The following is a 20,957-nucleotide window of genomic DNA, read 5'->3' as shown; positions in this document are numbered from 1 at the left end:
CCTATAGACCTCTTACCCTGGCTTTTTATCTCCGTTTACCAAACCAAACTAAATTAATTAGATGTTCACAATATGTTAGCCTTTTAGGGGTTTCACTGGGACCTTCATTTCCCCCTTCATCCACTAGGGGCTCTAAAACAGAGCAAATTCCGACTCCCATGTTAAAAAGACCAACTTCACAGCAGAAATAAACATGTTGACAGCCTGGTACAAAAACATTTTAGGTTTAATGTGTCAAGTTTACCTTCATGACAACTGTAGGGGGAGATCATTCTTCTATAACGCATCTGTTTATAAGTTCTTTAATCTCAAAATTCAGCATAATTAGGGGCGTGTCCGTTCAGGTACCAGGTACAAGGTTGTGGGGACAGTGTACCACAATTGTGTTTTTAGCCAGCTAACAACATGATTTAACTTTAGCCCGTCTACGTCCATTAGCTGGTTAGCTCCAGGTTAGCTCATTTTGCTCTTAGCTACAGGCAGGTCGTAGTTGGATAGATGTCAATCATCCACCCCCACGCTCACAGGCCCCCCTCAGCTCTACGTCTTTGTCCTTTTTTGTATCTTCCGGGGGAGACGACAGATATGATGCTGCCAAGATGGCAACAGTGAGAACCACCCAATGAGCTTTCCAGAATCCTACGTGTGACGTCACGGAGGCTCCGCCCCTTTCCTACATAGTGCCCTATATAGTTCTCCCGCCATTTTGTAGGGGTGTCAGAATGTCCAGAGAGAAAAAAATGAGTTAATTTAAAATGACCCACACTAGTCACATGATCAGCGACAAGGAGAAAATAGCTAGCTTTGTGTCCGAATCACCAGCAGAATGAGTTCACTACACAGTGCAGCCCTGTGTAATAAATGAGGGGTGAGGGAATAGTGTGGACATTCGGACACCCCCTTTGTGTCTTCTTCTGCTCATTGGAGTTGGTTGAACATCTGACACATCAGCGCCACCAAGTGGCAGAAAGCAGCAAGAGCTTCTCACGAAAAACAGAGATATATCTCAGAAATGCAGAGACTGGACTCTGGTCTCTGGTTTGGACTCTGGTCTCTGGACTGGTCTGGACCAGTTGACCTGAGTCTTTGGATCTAAGAGCTCTGCAGGTTTATGTTCTCTGAACGTGTCACAGATAGATTCTGGACTGAACTGTTCTGGGATCTTTAAACCACTGGTAGGTTTTAAAATCGATCCTGTGACTGACTGGAAACCAGTATAAACTGGAAACCAGTATAAACTGAAAACCAGTATAAACTGGAAACCTGTATAAACTGGAAACCAGTATAAACTGAAAACCAGTATAAACTGAAAACCAGTATAAACTGGAAACCAGTGTAAACTGGAAACCAGAGTAAAGATGTTAAAACTGGTGTGATGTGATGAACTCGTGCTGTATTGCTGTATCAGACCCTGGTGGTCCTCTGGAGCAGATAAACAATGAGGTAACGAGAAGTTTCAGAGCAGTTTTAGCGGTATTAGTTAGGATTCAGGTAAAACACAAATATAGCAGAGGAAACGTGTCTGTAGACGTGTCCTCCGTCTGGTTCAGACTGAAGTCCTGAGCTTGTCCGATCTTCTCCCGGCCAGGTGGAATTCACTCTCCAGGTTTTGAAGCAGGTGACGGTCTGAGCTGCCAGTCGCTGATGAACGCAGACGGTCTCTACCTGGTGTCGTACTACGCCTTGCTGCTTAATCTCAAACTCTGCTGCTGCGACTACTACAGGCGGCGAGCGCTCGCGCCCGTCCTCAGTCTGGTGAGTCCAGCAGCGTCGAGGTGAAAATGCCCCCAAAGCCCGAGCTGAAGGGTTTCTGTCCTCTTGGTGCAGAAGGAGTTTGTGCGTCTGATCCAAAGCAGTGGCGTGCTGGTGGTTCTGTCTCAAGCCTGGATCGAGGAGCTTTACCAGCAGGTTTTGGAGCGTAACCTGCTGGCTGAAGCCGGATACTGGGGGTCCCCGGAAGACTTCGGGCTGCCGCTCATCACCATGCTGACAGGTGCACATGCAGGCTGGATGGGCTCGGATCACCAGGAAATGTTTCCTCTGTACATCTCACCACCTCTTGTTTTTCACATTGTTTTCCCTCCTTCTGTCCTCTCAGATATTGACGGCCTGGGTAGCAGTGCTATCGGGGGTCAGTTGATCACGAGGCCGTCCAGCCAATCTACGCTCGGCTGTGACAAGGCTGGCAGTGACACTGTGACCGCAGGTGAGTAACTGTCGGTAAAACTGCCCTAAAACCTCCAAATCAGATGTAGAGGTGATATAATGATATGATAATGCTCTCTTACATTTCTTTGATGAGTCAGCATTAGAGTGCTATCACACAGTGTTGATATCCAGTTGCTAGCATGTGATGCAGCTCGTAATGGAAATCTTAGCTGTAATAGTGCAGCGTCCTGGAACCAGAAGTAATGAAGTGCAGTTTGTCAGCCTTGTGACGCTGCAGGAGAGCTCCAGGAGCATATGTAATAAATGTCACTGCACTATCAGAAAGTTACGAGCTGCTACTTTAATGTCATGAAAAGGACAAATCTTTACATCCTGTAGCACTATCTCTTCATTTTGGAGCTTTTTCAGTATTTTTCTATTTGGCTCAGTAAACAACATGACTGTCATCATGTTTGCAGAGTTTAGTGAAGCTTAAATGGCTTTTTTACGGGTACTTTTTGTGCCGCTGTTTGCATCCTTTTTTACCGAAAAGGTTGCTACCATCAGTAATCAGTTCTCTGAGCCTGATCAGCTCAGTCCAATCCAGCTAGTGGTGCTTCATTTTGCTCCTTCTGCACTCTGAATGAGAATGAAGTCCTAAAGCTTCTACAAAACTCGAAACCCACTACCTGTGCACTTGATCCAGTCCCTACCGACATCCTGCAGAGCATTTCTCCTACAATCAAAACTGCAGTAACTCATATTATCAATTCCTCTCTTAAATCTGGGGTCTTTCCCTCTGTCTTCCAGCAAGCTTGGGTCACCCTGCTGCTGAAGAAACCCACACTCGACCCAGTCCAGGTTGGAAACTACCGGCCGGTCTCGCTGGTGCCGTTCTTATCTAAACTACTAGAGCGTGCAGTCTTCAGCCAAATCTCGCAATTCCTCCATGATGAAAACCTGTTAGATCCATATCAGTCTGGCTTTAGGCAAGGCCATTCCACTGAAACTGCTCTCCTGTCTGTTACTGATTCCCTCCGGCTTGCCAGATCCACTGGTCAGTCCTCAGTCCTGGTCCAGATCCACTGGTCAGTCCTCAGTCCTGGTCCTGCTGGACCTGTCTGCTGCTTTTGACACAGTGAACCATCAGATTCTCCTCTCCACACTCTCTGAGCTCTCTGGATCTGTCCTCTCCTGGTTCTCGTCCTACCTCTCAGGAAGATCCTTCAGGGTACCCTGGCGAGGAGAAGTGTCCAGCTCACATGAGTTGAAAACAGGGGTGCCTCAAGGGTCGGTGCTCGGCCCTCTTCTCTTCTCACTATACACCTCCTCACTTGGTGCGGTCATAAGTTCTCACGGCTTCTCCTATCACTGTTACGCTGATGACACTCAGCTTTTCCTCTCCTTTCTTCCAGATGACACAACCGTCTCAATGAGAATATCAGCTTGCCTTGCTGATATCTCGGCATGGATGAAGGATCGCCACCTTCAGCTCAATCTGTCCATGACAGAGCTCATTGTCTGTCCAACCAATCCTTCCTTACATCCGCAATTAAGTGTGAAGCTTGACTCTGTCACACTTGTTCCTACGCCTGCTGCCCAGAATCTTGGGGTCATGGTGGATGACCAGTTGACCTTTAAGGTCCATGTTGCCTCGGTTGCCCGTACCTGTCGATATGCTCTCTACAACATCAAGAGAATCAGACCGTACCTGACAGAACATACAACTCAGCTTCTGGTTCAGGCTCTGGTCATCTCACGCATCGATTACGGCAATTCCCTACTGGCAGGTCTGCCTGCATGCTCTGTTAAACCTCTGCAGATCCAGAACGCCGCAGCGCATCTGGTTTTTAACCAACCCAAACGAGCTCATGTCACTCCGCTGCCAATCGCTCTTCACTGGCTTTCGGTCGCAGCACGCATCAAATTTAAAGCTTTGCTTCTGACTTACAAAACAATAACTCAAACGGCTCCCGTCTACCTTCACGCCCTAATCCAGGCCTACACTCCCTCTCCACAGCTACGTTCCACCAGTGGAAGACGCCTCGTGTTACCACCACAACGTGGGACTAAATCACCAGCCAGACTCTTTTCCTCTGTTGTGCCACGATGGTGGAATGATCTCCCAAACTCTGTCCGCTCTGCAGAGTCCCTGTCTACTTTTAAGACCCAACTGAAGACTCAGCTCTTCAAGGAGAACTTCAACACTTAGTATAGCTGTATTTAGTGGAAAGTTGGATAACTTAGCCCAGTTCTTTGCAACAAACATGATGGTATTAATTCTTTGTATTGTAACATAGGTGACATCATATGGTGGGAAGGGAGTTAAAAAAAAAAAAAAGAAAAGCCTGTAGCACTTCATGCAAGGATCTGCGTCCAACTGGACAGTCCACTAGCATCTTCCTACGATGTCCTCTACTGTTTAATTTTGTGGTTGTGTTGTTCTCACTCATATGTAGGCCGCTTTGGATAAAAGCGTCTGCTAAATGACTGTAGAATAGAATAGAATAGAAGAGAATACTTCCTGTTTCATGGCGTCAGAGCATCATTCGCCATGGTAACATTTGATGTAGGAACTTAACTTTTTTATGTGGCATCCTGAAAGGGTTTGACATGTTGTGAAGAAGTTTCAAGAGTTTGAGATTGATTCTTGAGGAGATTAACCACTCAATGTGGAAAAAAGCACTTCCTGTTGGAAGTGGGCGGGGCTTAGGCCTTGACTGCGAGGAAATGGTCATATCATTCTGTTCAAGACCCAGCCCTGATTAATCTATGAAAGTTTTATGGTGATCAGATCAAAATTGAGGGATTTAGAATGATTTATAATGTCATGGCGGCACATCAAAGTTCGCCATGGCAGCACGATCACGCCGTGCAGCGTAGAGCTCCTGAATTTCAGCTAACCTCTTCCGGTCCATCCTCAGCAACAAACTGGGTGTCCTGATCGGCTGTCAGTACTCTGTCTCTCTTCGTGGTACATCTGTCTTCATGGACTGTAAAAGGTTTCTTCTCAGAATATCTGTTTCCACATGTGAGCTGAAATCCTGAGTTTCCCTAAAAGTTTGTTGATGCTTCCATACAATACGATGGAGGAGAGTGAGATGATGCTTTTTCTCAGAGACATAAAATGAGGCAGTGTGGGAGATGGTGGTCTGTATGGTCATTAAAAATGCTGAATGTGGGTTATCTATTGTCTGCCAGCAGCAGTCTCTGTTTTAACAGGAAGCAACTTAAATTCTCAGAAGCAAGGACGTACCTGGTTATCATGTTCCCTTTCAATACCCTCATACAAATTAATCTAATTTATCTTTTTTATATATGTAGATTCTAAAAAAAATCCGCGACCCGACTCCTACCTTTTCATACGTCTCTTGCTTGAGCAGTTTGCTTCCAATGTTTGGGTTCATTGTCTAAGCTTTAGCGATATATTTCTAAACTTGATCTTGTTTCACTCGTTGGGTCAGAACTCAAAGTCACACAAAGCTTCAAAAACATAAAGACAAGCGGAACAAACTCAACGTACAAATTCTTCTTCTCTGTTCTTTGCACCAATCAGCTGGACTGCAAAATATTACTTCTTTGGTTTCAGGTGGTCACATGCTAACGGTGGTTAGGTTAGTGATGCTAACGGTGGTTAGGTTAGTGATGCTGGGTGTGGTTAGGTTAGTGATGCTGGGTGTGGTTAGGTTAGTGATGCTAATGGTGGTTAGGTTAGTGATGCTGGGTGTGGTTAGGTTAGTGATGCTGGGTGTGGTTAGGTTAGTGATGCTAATGGTGGTTAGGTTAGTGATGCTGGGTGTGGTTAGGTTAGTGATGCTAATGGTGGTTAGGTTAGTGATGCTAATGGTGGTTAGGTTAGTGATGCTGGGTGTGGTTAGGTTAGTGATGCTAATGGTGGTTAGGTTAGTGATGCTGGTGGTGGTTAGGTTAGTGATGCTAATGGTGGTTAGGTTAGTGATGCTAATGGTGGTTAGGTTAGTGATGCTGGGTGTGGTTAGGTTAGTGATGCCAACGGTGGTTAGGTTAGTGATGCTAATGGTGGTTAGGTTAGTGATGCTGGGTGTGGTTAGGTTAGTGATGCCAACGGTGGTTAGGTTAGTGATGCTAATGGTGGTTAGGTTAGTGATGCTGGGTGTGGTTAGGTTAGTGATGCTGGGTGTGGTTAGGTTAGTGATGCCAACGGTGGTTAGATTAGTGATGCTAATGGTGGTTAGGTTAGTGATGCTGGGTGTGGTTAGGTTAGTGATGCTGGGTGTGGTTAGGTTAGTGATGCTAATGGTGGTTAGGTTAGTGATGCTGGGTGTGGTTAGGTTAGTGATGCTAACGGTGGTTAGGTTAGTGATGCTAACGGTGGTTAGGTTAGTGATGCTGGGTGTGGTTAGGTTAGTGATGCTAATGGTGGTTAGGTTAGTGATGCTAACGGTGGTTAGGTTAGTGATGCTGGGTGTGGTTAGGTTAGTGATGCTAACGGTGGTTAGGTTAGTGATGCTAATGGTGGTTAGGTTAGTGATGCTAACGGTGGTTAGGTTAGTGATGCTGGGTGTGGTTAGGTTAGTGATGCTAACGGTGGTTAGGTTAGTGATGCTAATGGTGGTTAGGTTAGTGATGCTGGGTGTGGTTAGGTTAGTGATGCTCCACCTTAGCAGTGTCAATGATTGGCCAATATTGCCATGGCAACAACAGTTAAGTCACTAATGATGACATTATATGTGAAAAATACCTGCTGCTGTTAGACTTGTTTGCATCAGCGACATAGTAGGGCTTTTGGATTTTTAGATCATGTCTGGTTTTTCTCTCTTTTTTTCCAGGAGCTGTGTTTGCACGCTTCATCCTAACCGGAGTCTGGAAGAACCTCATGGATGTGTTGTCCACGCCGCTGACAGGACGCATGGCGGGCAGTTCTAAGGGTCTGGCCTTCATCTTGGGGGCTGAGGGGCTCAAAGAGCAGAGCCAGAGGGAGAGAGACACCATCTGCCTGAGTTTAGACGGCCTTCGCAAAGCTGCCGCGCTCAGCTGCGCCCTGGGTGGGTAAAAAGTCTTCATGTGTCTGTAGTAGAAAAACAACAGTGGCTTCCAAAAGTATTCGTACCCCCTGAACTTTTCCACATTTTGACACATTACACACCACAAACATAAATATATTTTATTTAAATTCAGCAGGGACAGGGAAGAGTTGAAGGGAAGATGGATGGAGCCAAATACAGCGCCATCTTGGAAGAAAACCTGTCTGAGTCTGCAAAAGACTTGTGACTGGGGCGGAGGTTCACCGTCCAGCAGGACAATGACCCTAAACATAACGCCAGGGCCATGATGGAAAGGTTTAAAACAAAACATGTTCATGTGTCAGAATGGTCCAGACCTAAATCCCATCGAGAATCTGAGACGAGATCTGAAAACCACCATTCACAAACACTCTCCATCTAATCTGACTGAGCTTCAGCTGTTCTGCAAAGAAGAATGTCATCTCTAGATGTGCAAAGCTGGTAGAGACGTTACCTAAAAGACTTGCAGCTGTAACTGTAACCATTGCTGCCGTTCCACAAAGTATTGACTCTGAGGGGCTGAATACTTTTCCACACTGCACTTTTCAGGTTTTTATTTCTGAAAAAACTAAAATCGTGTAATTTTCATTGTTCTTTACAACTGTGTGACACTTTGTGTTGGCCTTTCACATAAAATTACAATAAAATGTTTATGTTTGTGGCGTGTGATGTGTCAAAATGTGGAAAAGTTCAGGGCGTATGAATACTTTTGCAGGCCACTGTGCGTTCAGGTCCATCTGCTGGACAGATTCTGGTCTCTAGAGGTCGCAGTTGCTGTCCCTGATCGTATGAACGATGTGACTCATGAACCTTCATTTTGTTTATACGTGTTCCTCCGGAGCTCCTTCACACTTTTCTGCGTCTTCTTTACAAACAAGAAACCGGGACCGGTCTCTCAGAGGTCTGAAACTAAAAAAAACCTTTCAGCTTCTTCCTGCTTCATACATTTACCTGTTTTAGCTGCTCTGTCCAACCTGATCCTCATCCGGCGAGGCTTTTCACACACAAACATCACTGGAAGAGAGTTTCAGTCTGACTTTATCAGCAGTTCAAACCCACATCAAGCAGACCTGAAACCTGAATGAGCAGCAGAAATCTGAATCCTGATGGTTTTACTTCATATCTGCTGACAGTTTACAGGCAGAAGGAGAGAAAATGTCCTGCTGTTTAGCCAGATGAATGATGAAACGTTGTGTTTCCTTCAGGTGTGGCTGCAAACTGCGCGTCGGCTTTAGCTCAGATGGCCGCCGCTTCCTGTGTGCAGGAGGAGAAGGACGAGAAGGAAGTGGGAGAGACAGGAGACGCCATCACACAAGGTACGAGCCACAACAAGCAGGTTATGTGGCACTATGTCAGTGTTGCACGCAGGTTCAATCCCCGAAGACGAGGAAAAGTGACACCTGCTGGCAACTTTAGAAAGACTTTAGCCCTGCCATGAAACTGGGAGTGGCTGAAGAGCCGCATCAGATGCAGGAGCCAGTATGTCCTGGTGGGTGATGCCAAAGCCAGCAGAAATAACGTGTGGAGTTCCACAAGGATCCCTCCTCGTACCAAAATGATTCATTATGTATTTAAAATACCGTATATGTCATAACTCCATAAATGATATCTGTAAAGTGTAGAGCTGCAGTACACAGTACTACGGTAACCGATAGAGACGGTTTAACGGCAACAAGTTATCCTTGAGTTTGAACAAAACCAAACTTATAAGTCCTGGAAAATGTGAAACAACATTTAACTCTGGCAGGCTCCAGGACAGGTGGACTTACCTGCTGCGCTGGGATCTGGTGGTCCAGAACCATGCTACAGTACAGAAAAGAGACATAAGATGTGTGTGTGAGTGTGTTTGTGTGTGTGAGTGTGTGAGCGAGTGAAATGTGTGTATATCATGAGTATGTGGCTGTAAGTGTTTGTTTCAACTGTGTATTATTGATTCATTGCATTAAAACATGGATAATGTCGGAAAAAAGATAATTTAGATGTGAAAGAAAGACGTTTCTGCCTCTTCCTTCAGTTCATCCATCCATCCATTCATGCTTCCATCCATCCATCGTTCCATTCATCCATCCATCCAATCATCCATCACTCCATCCATCCATTCTTCCATCCATCCATCCATCCATCCATCATCCTTCCATCCATCCATCCATTGTTCCATCCATCCATCATCCTTCCATCCATCCATCCATCATCCTTCCATCCATCCATCCATTGTTCCATCCATCCATCATCCTTACATCCATCCATCCATCATCCTTACATCCATCCATCCATCATCCTTTCATCCATCCATCCACAATCCATCCATCCATCATTCCATCCATCCATCATCCTTTCATCCATCCATCCACAATCCATCCATCCATCATTCCATCCATCCATCATCCTTTCATCCATCATTCCACAATCCATCCATCCATCCATCCATCCATCATTCCATCCATCCAATAATCCATCCATCCACAATCCATCCATCCATCCATCCATCCATCCATCCATCCATACTTCCATCCATTCATCCATCCATCCATCCATCCATCCATCATCCTTCCATCCATCCATCCGTCCATCCATCCATCCATCGTTCCATCCATCCATCCGTCCATCCATCCATCCATCCATCGTTCCATCCATCCATCCGTCCATCCATCCATCCATCGTTCCATCCATCCATCCATCCATCCATACTTTGCCATTAGAGTGTGCCGCCACTCAGAGCTCCTGGCCTTCCTATTTGTTGTTGTTGCCTTGTATGACCATCTGGAGATGTTCAGGATGTTGAACGTGAAGTTTACCATCTGGCTCCTCCTGCGTTTCATGGAGCTGAGGACGGTTGTGATGTTGTGACGTTCTCTGTGCAGTGAAACAGCGTGTTGAGCAGCGTCTGGAGCAGATGAGTCGTCCTCAGGGGGTTCGCCTGCACACGGCTCATGTGCTGTGCATGGACGCCATCCTGAATGTGGGGCTGGAGATGGGCAGCCATAACCACGACTGCTGGCCACACGTCTTCAGGTACAAACACACTCACACAGGTTTGACAGCATCCTGACCTGAATCCCTCTGCTGGAAAAACTCTAATGGAGTGAATCTCTGCCAGAGTGAGCGAGTACATCAGCTCGCTGGAGCACACCCACTTCGGTGACGGCTCCTCGCAGCCGTCCTCGCTCACCACCATCACCCAGCAGAGCCAGCCGCCGGTTGGCGTGGACCTGGGGCTGGAGCTGAGCTGCGAGCCCAGCCCGGACGGGGCGGAGCTGGGCCTGAGCCGGCCTGTCATCCAGCCGCTGACCATCCAGGAGCTGCTGAAGGAGGGCTGCAGAGGAGGCCGAGGATTGGAGCTGAGGAGCGGCAGCCTGATGAGCGGGACCAGCGCCGCCAAGGCCGTGTGCACGCTGTCCACCCAGGCTGACCGGTAGGCACAGAATGATCTCAGCTCTGCTCATGTTTCTTCCTATAACTGGGGCTGTCGCACGTTTTCTTCATGGTTCATGTTGCTGAGGGAGAAGAGGTAGTTAGAGACCCTCAGACAGAAAACCTTTCCTCTGCTGCAGGACTGATGACCATAACGTAACACCCTGCTACACCTTCCTGTCAGCTCTGCCAGGTCCTGCTGGCTCTCCAGATCTGATCTTACCTGCAGAACTCTGCAGAACGCTCGACTACAGTCAGACATGGTTAATCCCTGATGTTGGACGCTCACAAACCAAACACAAGACATTTTTAGTTCAGCTTCTATTTCCAGTTAATGGCTGCGTGAAGCTGGAGTCCATCAGGAGAGGCAGGAACACCTGGACAGGTCGGCGGTCCATCACAGGACCACACAGAGACACACAACCATTCACACACACTCCTATGGAGACTTTAGAATAACCAGTTAAACCTACGTGCATGTCTGTGGACAGGAGGAAACCAGAGACCCCAGAGAGCCCATGCATACACTGGGACTGTGTGTGTGTGTGTGTGTGTGTGTGTGTGTGTGTGTGTGTGTGCGTGCAACGTGTACAGAATGAGAAGTGTTTAATGATCGCTGCAACACTTTGCAGCCTGAGAGCCGCCGTGGAGCAGAGTCCTGGTTGTGCTTCAGCCAGAGGAGAACAGTGTGTTGGATGTGTTTACCTGCCGGAGCTGCGTGTCTGCTGCTCGGCAGGCAGGTGATGTTTACCTGTCGGAGCTGCGTGTCTGCTGCTCGGCAGGCAGGTGATGTTTACCTGTCGGAGCTGCGTGTCTGCTGCTCGGCAGGCAGGTGATGTTTACCTGTCGGAGCTGCGTGTCTGCTGCTCGGCAGGCAGGTGATGTTTACCTGCCGGAGCTGCGTGTCTGCTGCTCGGCAGGCAGGTGATGTTTACCTGTCGGAGCTGCGTGTCTGCTGCTCGGCAGGCAGGTGATGTTTACCTGCCGGAGCTGCGTGTCTGCTGCTCGGCAGGCAGGTGATGTTTACCTGCCGGAGCTGCGTGTCTGCTGCTCGGCAGGCAGGTGATGTTTACCTGCCGGAGCTGCGTGTCTGCTGCTCGGCAGGCAGGTGATGTTTACCTGTCGGAGCTGCGTGTCTGCTGCTCGGCAGGCAGGTGATGTTTACCTGTCGGAGCTGCGTGTCTGCTGCTCGGCAGGCAGGTGATGTTTACCTGCCGGAGCTGCGTGTCTGCTGCTCGGCAGGCAGGTGATGTTTACCTGTCGGAGCTGCGTGTCTGCTGCTCGGCAGGCAGGTGATGTTTACCTGTCGGAGCTGCGTGTCTGCTGCTCGGCAGGCAGGTGATGTTTATATATATTAAACGCCACAAGATGGCAGCAGTCCACATAAAGATCAGGCTCCAGCTAATGTCGGCCTCAGTCACGTGTAAACATGCAAATATAGTGAAGTGTGTTTGTGCCACAAGCATGACAGGCTTAACAAACACACACAACTGCAGCGAATAGTGTGTGTGTGTGTGTGTGTGTGTGTGTGTGTGTGTGTGTGTGTGTGTGTATGCGTGTGTGTGTGCTCATTCCAGGGATCATCTCTTATGTAACCTGCTTTTGGAGGGAATAAAAACAGTTTCCTCTGATCTTCTGGAACAGATGGACGAAACACATTTACAAGCTGAAAGTGGTGCTGAGACACCGCAAACACCCCCGCCCACGCACACACACACACACACACGCACACACACACCCAGAGAGCTGCATTGCTACTGAAATTCTGCTTGATGTGTGTTTTAACTCTGTTTCCACTCCGTCTGACGTGACTTTAATGGAAATTAAATAAAAATAAAAATGTTTTGTAGAAACAGACAAAATGTTTTTCTCCTCGTGTTCGTTTCATCGGGACAGAAAATAAAATCATCTCATCAGGTCCTGAAACTGGGTCCGCATCATGGTTTACTCTCTCATCAGGGTTTTAAACGAAACCAGAATCTGGTTCCTCTCCTGAATCTGCAGCTTCTAGACGCTCCTCCAGCTGCAGGATGCTGTTGTCATGGTTTCCTGGATGATGTCATCACTGTCATCCAGGTTTGCAGCATCTGAAGGTCCCACCAGACCATCTCAGTCAGGAGGTCTGGACTGGACCACACTGGGACCTGGTCCTCCTCCAGCCGGTCTGGTCTGGAGGACATGGTTCCAGAGGTCTTAGGTTGTCCAGATGCAGCTGCGTCAACTGAAGCCACACCGAGTTGTTCTTTCCTCCTGCAACCTTCCCAACAAGCCATACTGGTTCAGCCTTTTTCTAACTGGACTAACAGGAAGGTTCAACCTGAACCTGCTAACTGGACCTGGAGAGTCTAGGATGGAGGTCTTGGTTCTGGTTTAGGACTGAACTGGGAAGACTGATGGCGTGAATGTGTTTTGGGCTTGTGGATAACGTTTGTGTCTTTGGAAAGTCTCCAGATCGTCACAAGCAGGATTTTATTTCTACAGACATGTACAGAAACACTTTTCCTTCTTTTTCATGTTATTTGACTTCTTATTTAGTTTGATCTATTTTATGGAAATGTTTATAAAATAATTTATAATTTTTTTACAGAAGTTGAATCGTATTATTTTCTTGTTTCAAACCGAGGTAAAGACGGTCATCATGTGTTCGTGTATAAATGAGATTTTTTACCATACTTGTTTATTCTTTGAGTGGCAGTGTGTTGGGTGACTCTTAATGTCCACTGAAGTGGAAAAATGATCAACATGCCATCTTTACTGATGAATATAGTAGAAAACCGCCTTTAAATCGGCGTCCACTGTAGTGGACACGATGCACCAGGGCGGTTAGGACCTGATTCTATCCGACAGCTGAAGGAGGGTTTGTTTCCTCTGGCAGGCATATGAACTATTTCTCCTTGTGTGTTCCAGGCTGTTTGAGGAGGCTGCCACCAAGCTGAACCTGGTGGGTCTGGTGGGCTTCCTGCAGCAGCTGAGAAAAGCTTCGCAGTCTCAGCTCTTTGATTCTGTGACAGAAACTGGAGACTATTCTCTGGCCATGCCAGGTAACGTTCTCACACAGCAGAGTTTCATCACTTCACACAACATTTCTGTCGGTTTCCACTCGGCCCAGCCACAGGTACCTCCTCACCAAAGCCTAAAACCATACCCTGAGGTACACCAAGTCGTCATGTATGTCGTGCAGAGTTCCCCTTCTGCAGAACTGAAATCAAACTGGCAGAAGAACTTGCTGAGAACGGGAGCTGAATCCGCTTTCTCATTGCAGCTCAGAAGTTTTCATTCCTTCTGAAAGAAAGTGCATTTCCTGTGTTTTCCAGCAGGGGGCGAAGTCTGAAACCGCCAAACGCAGCTGAAAGAGTTTCTTGTGTTTGCAGGAGAAGCCAAGTCGACGTCAGAGCGGCGCAGTGCTCTGCATCTCTTCCGCCTCGGTGAGGCCATGCTGCGAATCGTCAGGAGCAAGAGTCGGCCCCTGCTGCACATGATGAGGGCTTGGAGTGTGGTGGCGCCACACCTGGTGGAGGTAGGGAACTGCAACCTGAGAGGATTTAGCCAACAATGAACAGCAGCTTTCATGCCTTCTGGGCTTCCGTAGCAGCCTTTACTAATATTAGATGACTCTTTATAAGGTGTTAAAACAGGGTTGATTTTATTCTGCAGGTATAAATTGATATGAAAACGATTTTGTGTATAAATATAATTTAAACTTTAAAAAAAAGGAAACGTGTCTCTAACTTTGTTTTCCAGAACATGTCTGTCTTAGTGAAGCAGTCGTACCCGTCCAGCAGCTGGATTATGGCTTCATTTAAATTTATATCAACTTAAATAAAGTTACTGCGGTGTTTTCTCTTAAACTCTGACAGTATTTGTAAACATGTGGAGGGGAGAAAAAAACTTTCCTGCCTGAAACAGCAAGAAATATTTCAGTTCAGCGTGCGGGAAAATTCCTGCTCCACAGTTTATTTTTCTCTCTCTTCCACGTTCCGCTTTATGTTGCCCCTCTCCTCCCTTTCCTCCTGCGCTCTTTGAGCTGCAGTCCTGTAGACCAGCAGTCTCCAGTCAGTCCTGGAGTCCTGTGTTGAAGCAGGAAACCTCTAAAATCTGCAGGACTGCCTGATAGTGGTTCATTTAACTTATTTAGTTTTATTCACCAACATTTATTAATTTATTTAACTACATGCAATAATAATCTACTTGTTTCCTTTGTGTCTAATCTACTAGAACATCCTGGTTTCTGGAATAGATAAAACATTTTTACTTCAGTCATTTCTAGTGTTTGTCTGAACGTGGACCAGACGTATTAATGTTATGCTACAGGTTCTAGCCAGAAGCTCATCAGCTGGCAGTCGGCATATTAAAACACAACAACACGGACAGCAGCACATATTCACATGAAATGGTTGCAAATAAAACAACGAATCGACCTGAGAATGTGTGTGTTTATCTCCAGTAATCTCCACGCCTGGCGCCAAGCAGCCGAGCGTGTTAGACGTTGTTGGCGTTTGCTTTTCTCAGGCGGCGTGCCACAAGGAGCGCCACGTATCCCAGAAGGCCGTTTCCTTCATCCACGATGTCCTGACGGAGGTGCTGGCGAGCTGGGCGGAGCTTCCACACCTCCACTTCAACGAAGCGCTCTTCCGGCCGTTTGAGCACATCATGCAGCTGGAACTGTGCGACGAAGACGTCCAGGACCAGGTGCAGACCAGGTGCAATTTGTCCCGGTTGAACCCGCTTTAGCTTCGGATCTGACCTGCCTCCCGCCCCCCAGGTGGTCACATCCATCGGAGAGCTGGTGGAGATGTGTTCCCCCCAGATCCTGTCAGGGTGGAGGCCTCTGTTCAGCGCTCTGAGGACCGTCCACGGCAGCAAATCCGACACCAAAGACTACCTGCTGGGGGAATACTCCATGGGTAAACGACGCACATGGAACTCTAGAATAAATAAATATGTTGAACTCTTCCTGTGTTCACCTGCAGGGAAGTCCCAGGCGCCGGTGTTCGACGTCTTCGAAGCTTTCATCAACACAGACAACATCCAGGTTTTCGCCAACGCTGCCACAGACTACATCATGTGCCTGATGAAGTTCGTGAAAGGCTTGGGTTGGTTTCATCTTCGTACTGTACATCATGGGGGTCTTTTTCCTGGAAACAGGACTGTTTTGGAGTTACACGGCCATGAGATGCATGAACAGTGTGATTGTGTCACATTCTTAATGTCTGCATCAAGTTCTTATGTCATCTTAACGTTACAGAGAAAACACCATCTTCTTCATGTTAAGATTCAAATCCCGATCACATGACCTCAGGGACAGTCGACATATTATCTGTATGCAGCAGTTAGGCCTGCTCGATTATGACAAAAATTATAATCACGATTATTTTGACTGAAATTGAGATCTCGATGATTTAACACGATTATCCAGTGTTTTTAAACAACGCTGTGCGTCGTGGTGTTCTAGACTCCGTGTCGTGCATTATAACCGTTTAATGGACGGTTCCGAGTTGTTTAATCCGCTTTTACCGCTTATCTAGGAACTATTTTACGTTGGCCTGGATGTACGTTTTATGCCAAACAACCGCTGTCAGGCTGCAGCGCGTTTCTCTCATTCACCTGTTAAAAGACAGCTGATCTGAACCAGCTGGTTAACGCGTTGCTATGGTAACGCCCCATAACGGAGGGATATTACAGTGTTTAACTGGCCGAACTATGTATAGGAAAATAATGCAGCCAGTTGTCACTGACAATGGTATAAACTATGTTTAGGTGAACTTCCACAACCTACTGCAGTTATTCTACATGGACCTGCAGCCGGAGCCGACTGAGACTGGCCGCCTGGGAGTGCTTTAGGACGGGAGAGGCTCCCGCTGCTCCTTCCTTACAGTAACTGCAGAACAATATGTGCCTTCAAGTCAGTCGCCACAACACCAGAAAAGTCTCTAATAACTCTAGATTTGTCGCTTTTAACAAAAAAAGTCTCCAGATTTAGCGAGAAAGTCTCCAAGTTGGCAACAGTGTCTGAATGAAAGCAAAGCGGCTGTGGGAGGAGTTTACAGCACAGCGCTGCAACGCCAGAGACGCTCGATTAGCAGCTGAAGACAGCAGGAGAGGAAACTGCAGAGAGGAAAATAATCACACCCTTTTATTTTTATCATCGTTGGAAACCCAGATCGTAGTTGAGATTAAAATCTGATTAATCGCCCAGACCTAGCAGCAGTTTTGTTGGGCACATCGGCGCCCTGTAGCTTCATTTTGTAACTCAGGTCAGAAGTGTCAATGGAGAACGCCATCCATCCATCTTCTGCCACTTATCCGGGGTCGGGTCACGGGGGCAGCAGTCTAAGCAGGGAAGCCCAGACTTCCCTCTCCCCAGCCACTTTTGCCAACTCTGCGGGGGGGATCCCGAGGCGTTCCCAGGCCAGCCGAGAGATATAATCCCTCCAGCGTGTCCTGGGTCTTCCCCGGGGTCTCCTCCCAGAGGGACGTGCCTGGAACACCTCACCAGGGAGGTCCAGGAGGCATCCTGACCAGATGCCCGAGCCACCTCAATTGGTTCCTCTCGATGCAGAGGAGCAGCGGCTCTACTCTGATCTCCTCCCGGATGACCGAGCTCCTCACCCTATCTCTAAGGGAGAGCCCACCCTGCGGAGGAAACCCATTTCAGCCGCCTGTATACGAGATCTCCTTCTTTCGGTCACGACCCACAGCTCATGACCATAGGTGAGGGTAGGAACGTAGATCGACTGGTAAATCGAGAGCTTCGCCTTCTGGCTCAGCTCCTTCTTCACCACGACAGACCGGCGCAGAGTTCACATTACTGCAGACGCCGCACCGATCCGCTGTAACACTTTTAGTGATTTGCAGGAAGACTTTGACTCCTACATGAAATGTCACGTCTCTCCTTTAGATTTGTGTTAAAATGTCGCAGCAAATAAAGGTTTTTCTTCATTTGGTAAAGGAATGGTCCTGAACGTGTGGCTGTTTTCTGCAGGAGAGGTGGACTATAAGGAGATCGGAGACTGTGTCCATGTGTCTGGTTGCAGCTCTACAGACCTCTGCCTTCCCGCTCTTGACTACCTGCGTAAATGTTCTCAGGTAAGCGCTCAGCTGTTTGAGCTGCTGGTGTTTTCTTTGCTTCCTGTGACTGACCGAAGCCACGTTGTGTTTGATCGACAGCTGCTGGCAAAGATCTACAAGATGCCGTCGAAGCCGGTGTTCCTGGGAGCGCGCCTGGCCAGTCTGCCCACGAGGTCCCAGGAGCGCTCCGTCAGCAGCGAGGACGGGATGGACTGTGTCCTCCAGGAGTTTGACGATGACACGGGTAAAAACCGCGAAATTTGTCTTTCCTGTCGTCCTTCCTCTCCATCCCGTCAGACGTCTGTTCTGTCGTGTCCTGCAGGTCTGATCCAGGTGTGGATTCTGTTGTTGGAGCAGCTCACGGCGGCCGTGTCCAACTGCCCCCGACAACACCAACCTCCAACGCTGGAGCTGCTGTTCACTCTGCTCAGAGAGGTCACCAGCGTCCCCGGTAAGCCCGCCAACTGGTTTCCACCAACCAGGACAGCCTCCACGGTGAAACCGAAAGCAGGAACTCAGTCAGGTGACATTAAACCGATGATGTCATCCTCCTCTAGGTCCAGGCTTCGCCATCTTCTGTGTCATCCAGCTGCTGCTTCCTGTGATGTCGCTGTGGCTGCAGCGTAGTCATGGTGACCACTCGTACTGGGATGTAGCTGCAGCAAACTTCAAGCACGCCATCGGCTTGTCGTGCGAGCTGGTGGTCGAACACGTCAACAGTTTCATCCACTCAGGTGGGACGGCGCTTCACCTGTCGTCCATTCTTTCATCACGCCCGGTATCACTGACCCGACCCCGTACCGCCAAAACCCCACCTGACCCCGAACCGCCAGAACCCCACCCGACCCCGAACCGCCACAACCCCACCCGACCCCGTACCACCAGAACTCCACCTGACCCCGAACCGCCAGAACCCCACCCGACCCCGAACCGCCAGAACCCCACCCAACCCCGTACCACCAGAACTCCACCTGACCCCATACCACCGGAACCCCACCCGACCCCGTACCGCCAGGACCCCACCCGACCCCGGACCGCCAAAACCCCACCTGACCCCGGACCGCCAGAACCCCACCTGACCCCGTACAGCCAGAACCCCACCCGACCCCGAACCACCGGAACCCCACCCGACCCCGTACCGCCAAAACCCCACCTGACCCCGAACCGCCAGAACCCCACCCGACCCCGAACCGCCAGAACCCCACCCGACCCCGGACCGCCAAAACCCCACCTGACCCCGGACCGCCAGAACCCCACCCGACCCCGAACCGCCAGAACCCCACCCGACCCCGGACCGCCAAAACCCCACCTGACCCCGGACCGCCAGAACCCCACCTGACCCCGTACAGCCAGAACCCCACCCGACCCCGTACCACCAGGACCCCACCTGACCCCGGACCGCCAAAACCCCACCCGACCCCGTACCACCAGGACCCCACCTGACCCCGGACCGCCAAAACCCCACCTGACCCCGGACCGCCAGAACCCCACCTGACCCCGTACAGCCAGAACCCCACCTGACCCCGTACAGCCAGAACCCCCACCCGACCCCGTACCACCACAACCCCACCCTGAAACAAAAGAATCGTTGCATATTTGGTTCCAAAGCTTTACTGCTTTGAGCTTTTGTAATGTGAGGATGACGGATGGCGTGCGTTTCTACCGTCGTCCTCTTTAGAGGGATTGACCGCCGGCCTCTCTGTCTTCCAGACATCGGCTATGAGTCGCTCATCAACCTGATGCTGAAGGATCTCTTTAAGCTGCTGGTGGCCTGTGTGTCCGAGCCTGCAGAGACCATCTCCAGGGTGGGCTGCTCCTGCATCAGGTGATCACATGTTCGTCACTTAACTCGCCTGAAATATATATATATATATAAATAATAAATGATAAATAAATAATATATATATTAGGGGCGGGACTTTAATGTGTTTATTGTGTTAATCATGATAAATTAATTATAGAAATTGAAATGTTTTCTAATTCGGTTTTACTGTTTCAAAGTTAAATTAATTTATCCACACGTTGAGTTTCTAATATTAATCTCTTATTATTTGACTTCAGAATCGCTTTAAATTGACTTAAATGAAAAAAAGTTGCTATTTGGGGCAAACTTCATTTAGCGATTAAAATGCAGTACATTGCAGGAGAAGGTTTGAGAAACACATATTATTAAATGCATTAACTGCAAATATTCAGCTTTAAAAACAAGAAAGAAAGTCCAGAAATTATGCTGCTGAAAAGAAGAAAAACATCTGCTGACAGAAAAGTTGTATTTTCCTTGTGAAAGTAACTGAACCCAAAAACACCTTAAAATCTGTGTTTTCTCACTAAAACAAGTCATTTTATTGATACAAATAGAGAATATGAGACTTCTTTTCTTGTCTATTCTTGTCTTGATGTTGCTCAGTGGTGTCTGTTGGGAACTTTCAGTGTTCCTGTGCCAAACACAGACATACTCATTATATCTCAGTAAGAAGCTTTAATGCCTTCCGGACATGATGGAGAAAAAGACTTTAAATTATTTTAATGCTTTGACATAAAAACTGCACATAAATGAGTTTGATCAAATGTCTTTAATCTTACTGAGATTCCAGTTTTTGTGGTTTAAAACAGTGGCTGAGGGAGAGTCCGACTGGCTGCAGATCAGACCAGCTCTGATCCATCTGCTGATGGACCATCGTGCTTCTGAAAGTGGCCTTAAACCAGACGCGACTCGTTTTCCACCCACAGCTGCAGTCAAAGTTCTGTCTCGTCTCTTTTCTGTGTCCAGGTATGTGTTGGTCACCGTGGGGCCGGTGTTCACAGAAGAGATGTGGCGGTTGGCCTGCTGTGCTCTGCAGGATGCTTTCTCTGCCACGTTAGAGCCTGTGAAGGTACACACACATCTACACACAATGTTGTGTATATCTGAGACTCCAGACAATTAAAGTGGTACAGAAACACACAGATAGTCCGACAGACCAATTCTGCAGTGAGCCGCTTAATCCCGCTGCAATCTGAGGCTGCTGGTGGGACAGAAGTAATCTAAAAGCCTTTGCTGTTAATACTATCACCAACCTGATGTCCCACATTAAGCTTTATAAGCAGCGGCCTGCAGCTGGGGGGGGGGCTCTTCATCGGCTCGCTGGCTGCAGTGGGACGACGTGGTTTTCATTCTGTCCTCATTCATACCTGGGGATTGTTAGCTACGTGTGTGGACTGATGGAAACGTGGGAGCCGGTCGGAGCCAGTCAGAACCGGTCGGAACCAGTCGGAACCGGTCGGAGCCGGTCGGAGCCGGTCGGAGCC

The 20,957-nt window shown here is 48.3% G+C and overlaps 1 protein-coding gene across 1 annotated transcript in view; it reads left to right on the top strand.

Annotated features, from left to right (window-relative positions):
- Positions 1-20,957, top strand: part of arfgef3 (ARFGEF family member 3) — a gene marked incomplete at both ends in the record, with an annotated part of 69,978 nt that overhangs the window by 29,516 nt on the left and 19,505 nt on the right. The window contains 18 exons of the mRNA XM_079249448.1: positions 1,589-1,755; positions 1,828-1,993; positions 2,099-2,206; positions 6,957-7,172; positions 8,396-8,506; positions 10,052-10,202; positions 10,288-10,602; positions 13,509-13,642; positions 13,973-14,118; positions 15,111-15,290; positions 15,364-15,505; positions 15,572-15,694; positions 17,584-17,687; positions 17,769-17,913; positions 17,992-18,120; positions 18,227-18,403; positions 19,380-19,494; positions 20,440-20,542. Coding sequence (XP_079105574.1) covers positions 1,589-1,755; positions 1,828-1,993; positions 2,099-2,206; positions 6,957-7,172; positions 8,396-8,506; positions 10,052-10,202; positions 10,288-10,602; positions 13,509-13,642; positions 13,973-14,118; positions 15,111-15,290; positions 15,364-15,505; positions 15,572-15,694; positions 17,584-17,687; positions 17,769-17,913; positions 17,992-18,120; positions 18,227-18,403; positions 19,380-19,494; positions 20,440-20,542 — 2,732 coding nt within the window. The remainder of the gene's footprint in view (positions 1-1,588; positions 1,756-1,827; positions 1,994-2,098; positions 2,207-6,956; positions 7,173-8,395; positions 8,507-10,051; positions 10,203-10,287; positions 10,603-13,508; positions 13,643-13,972; positions 14,119-15,110; positions 15,291-15,363; positions 15,506-15,571; positions 15,695-17,583; positions 17,688-17,768; positions 17,914-17,991; positions 18,121-18,226; positions 18,404-19,379; positions 19,495-20,439; positions 20,543-20,957) is intronic.

Source organism: Telmatherina bonti (assembly GCF_933228915.1).
Source record: "Telmatherina bonti genome assembly, chromosome: 11".
NCBI classification, from domain to species: Eukaryota; Metazoa; Chordata; class Actinopteri; order Atheriniformes; family Telmatherinidae; genus Telmatherina; species Telmatherina bonti.
The sequence above is the reverse complement of the archived record's forward strand: the minus strand, read 5'-3'. Positions and strand labels throughout refer to the sequence as shown.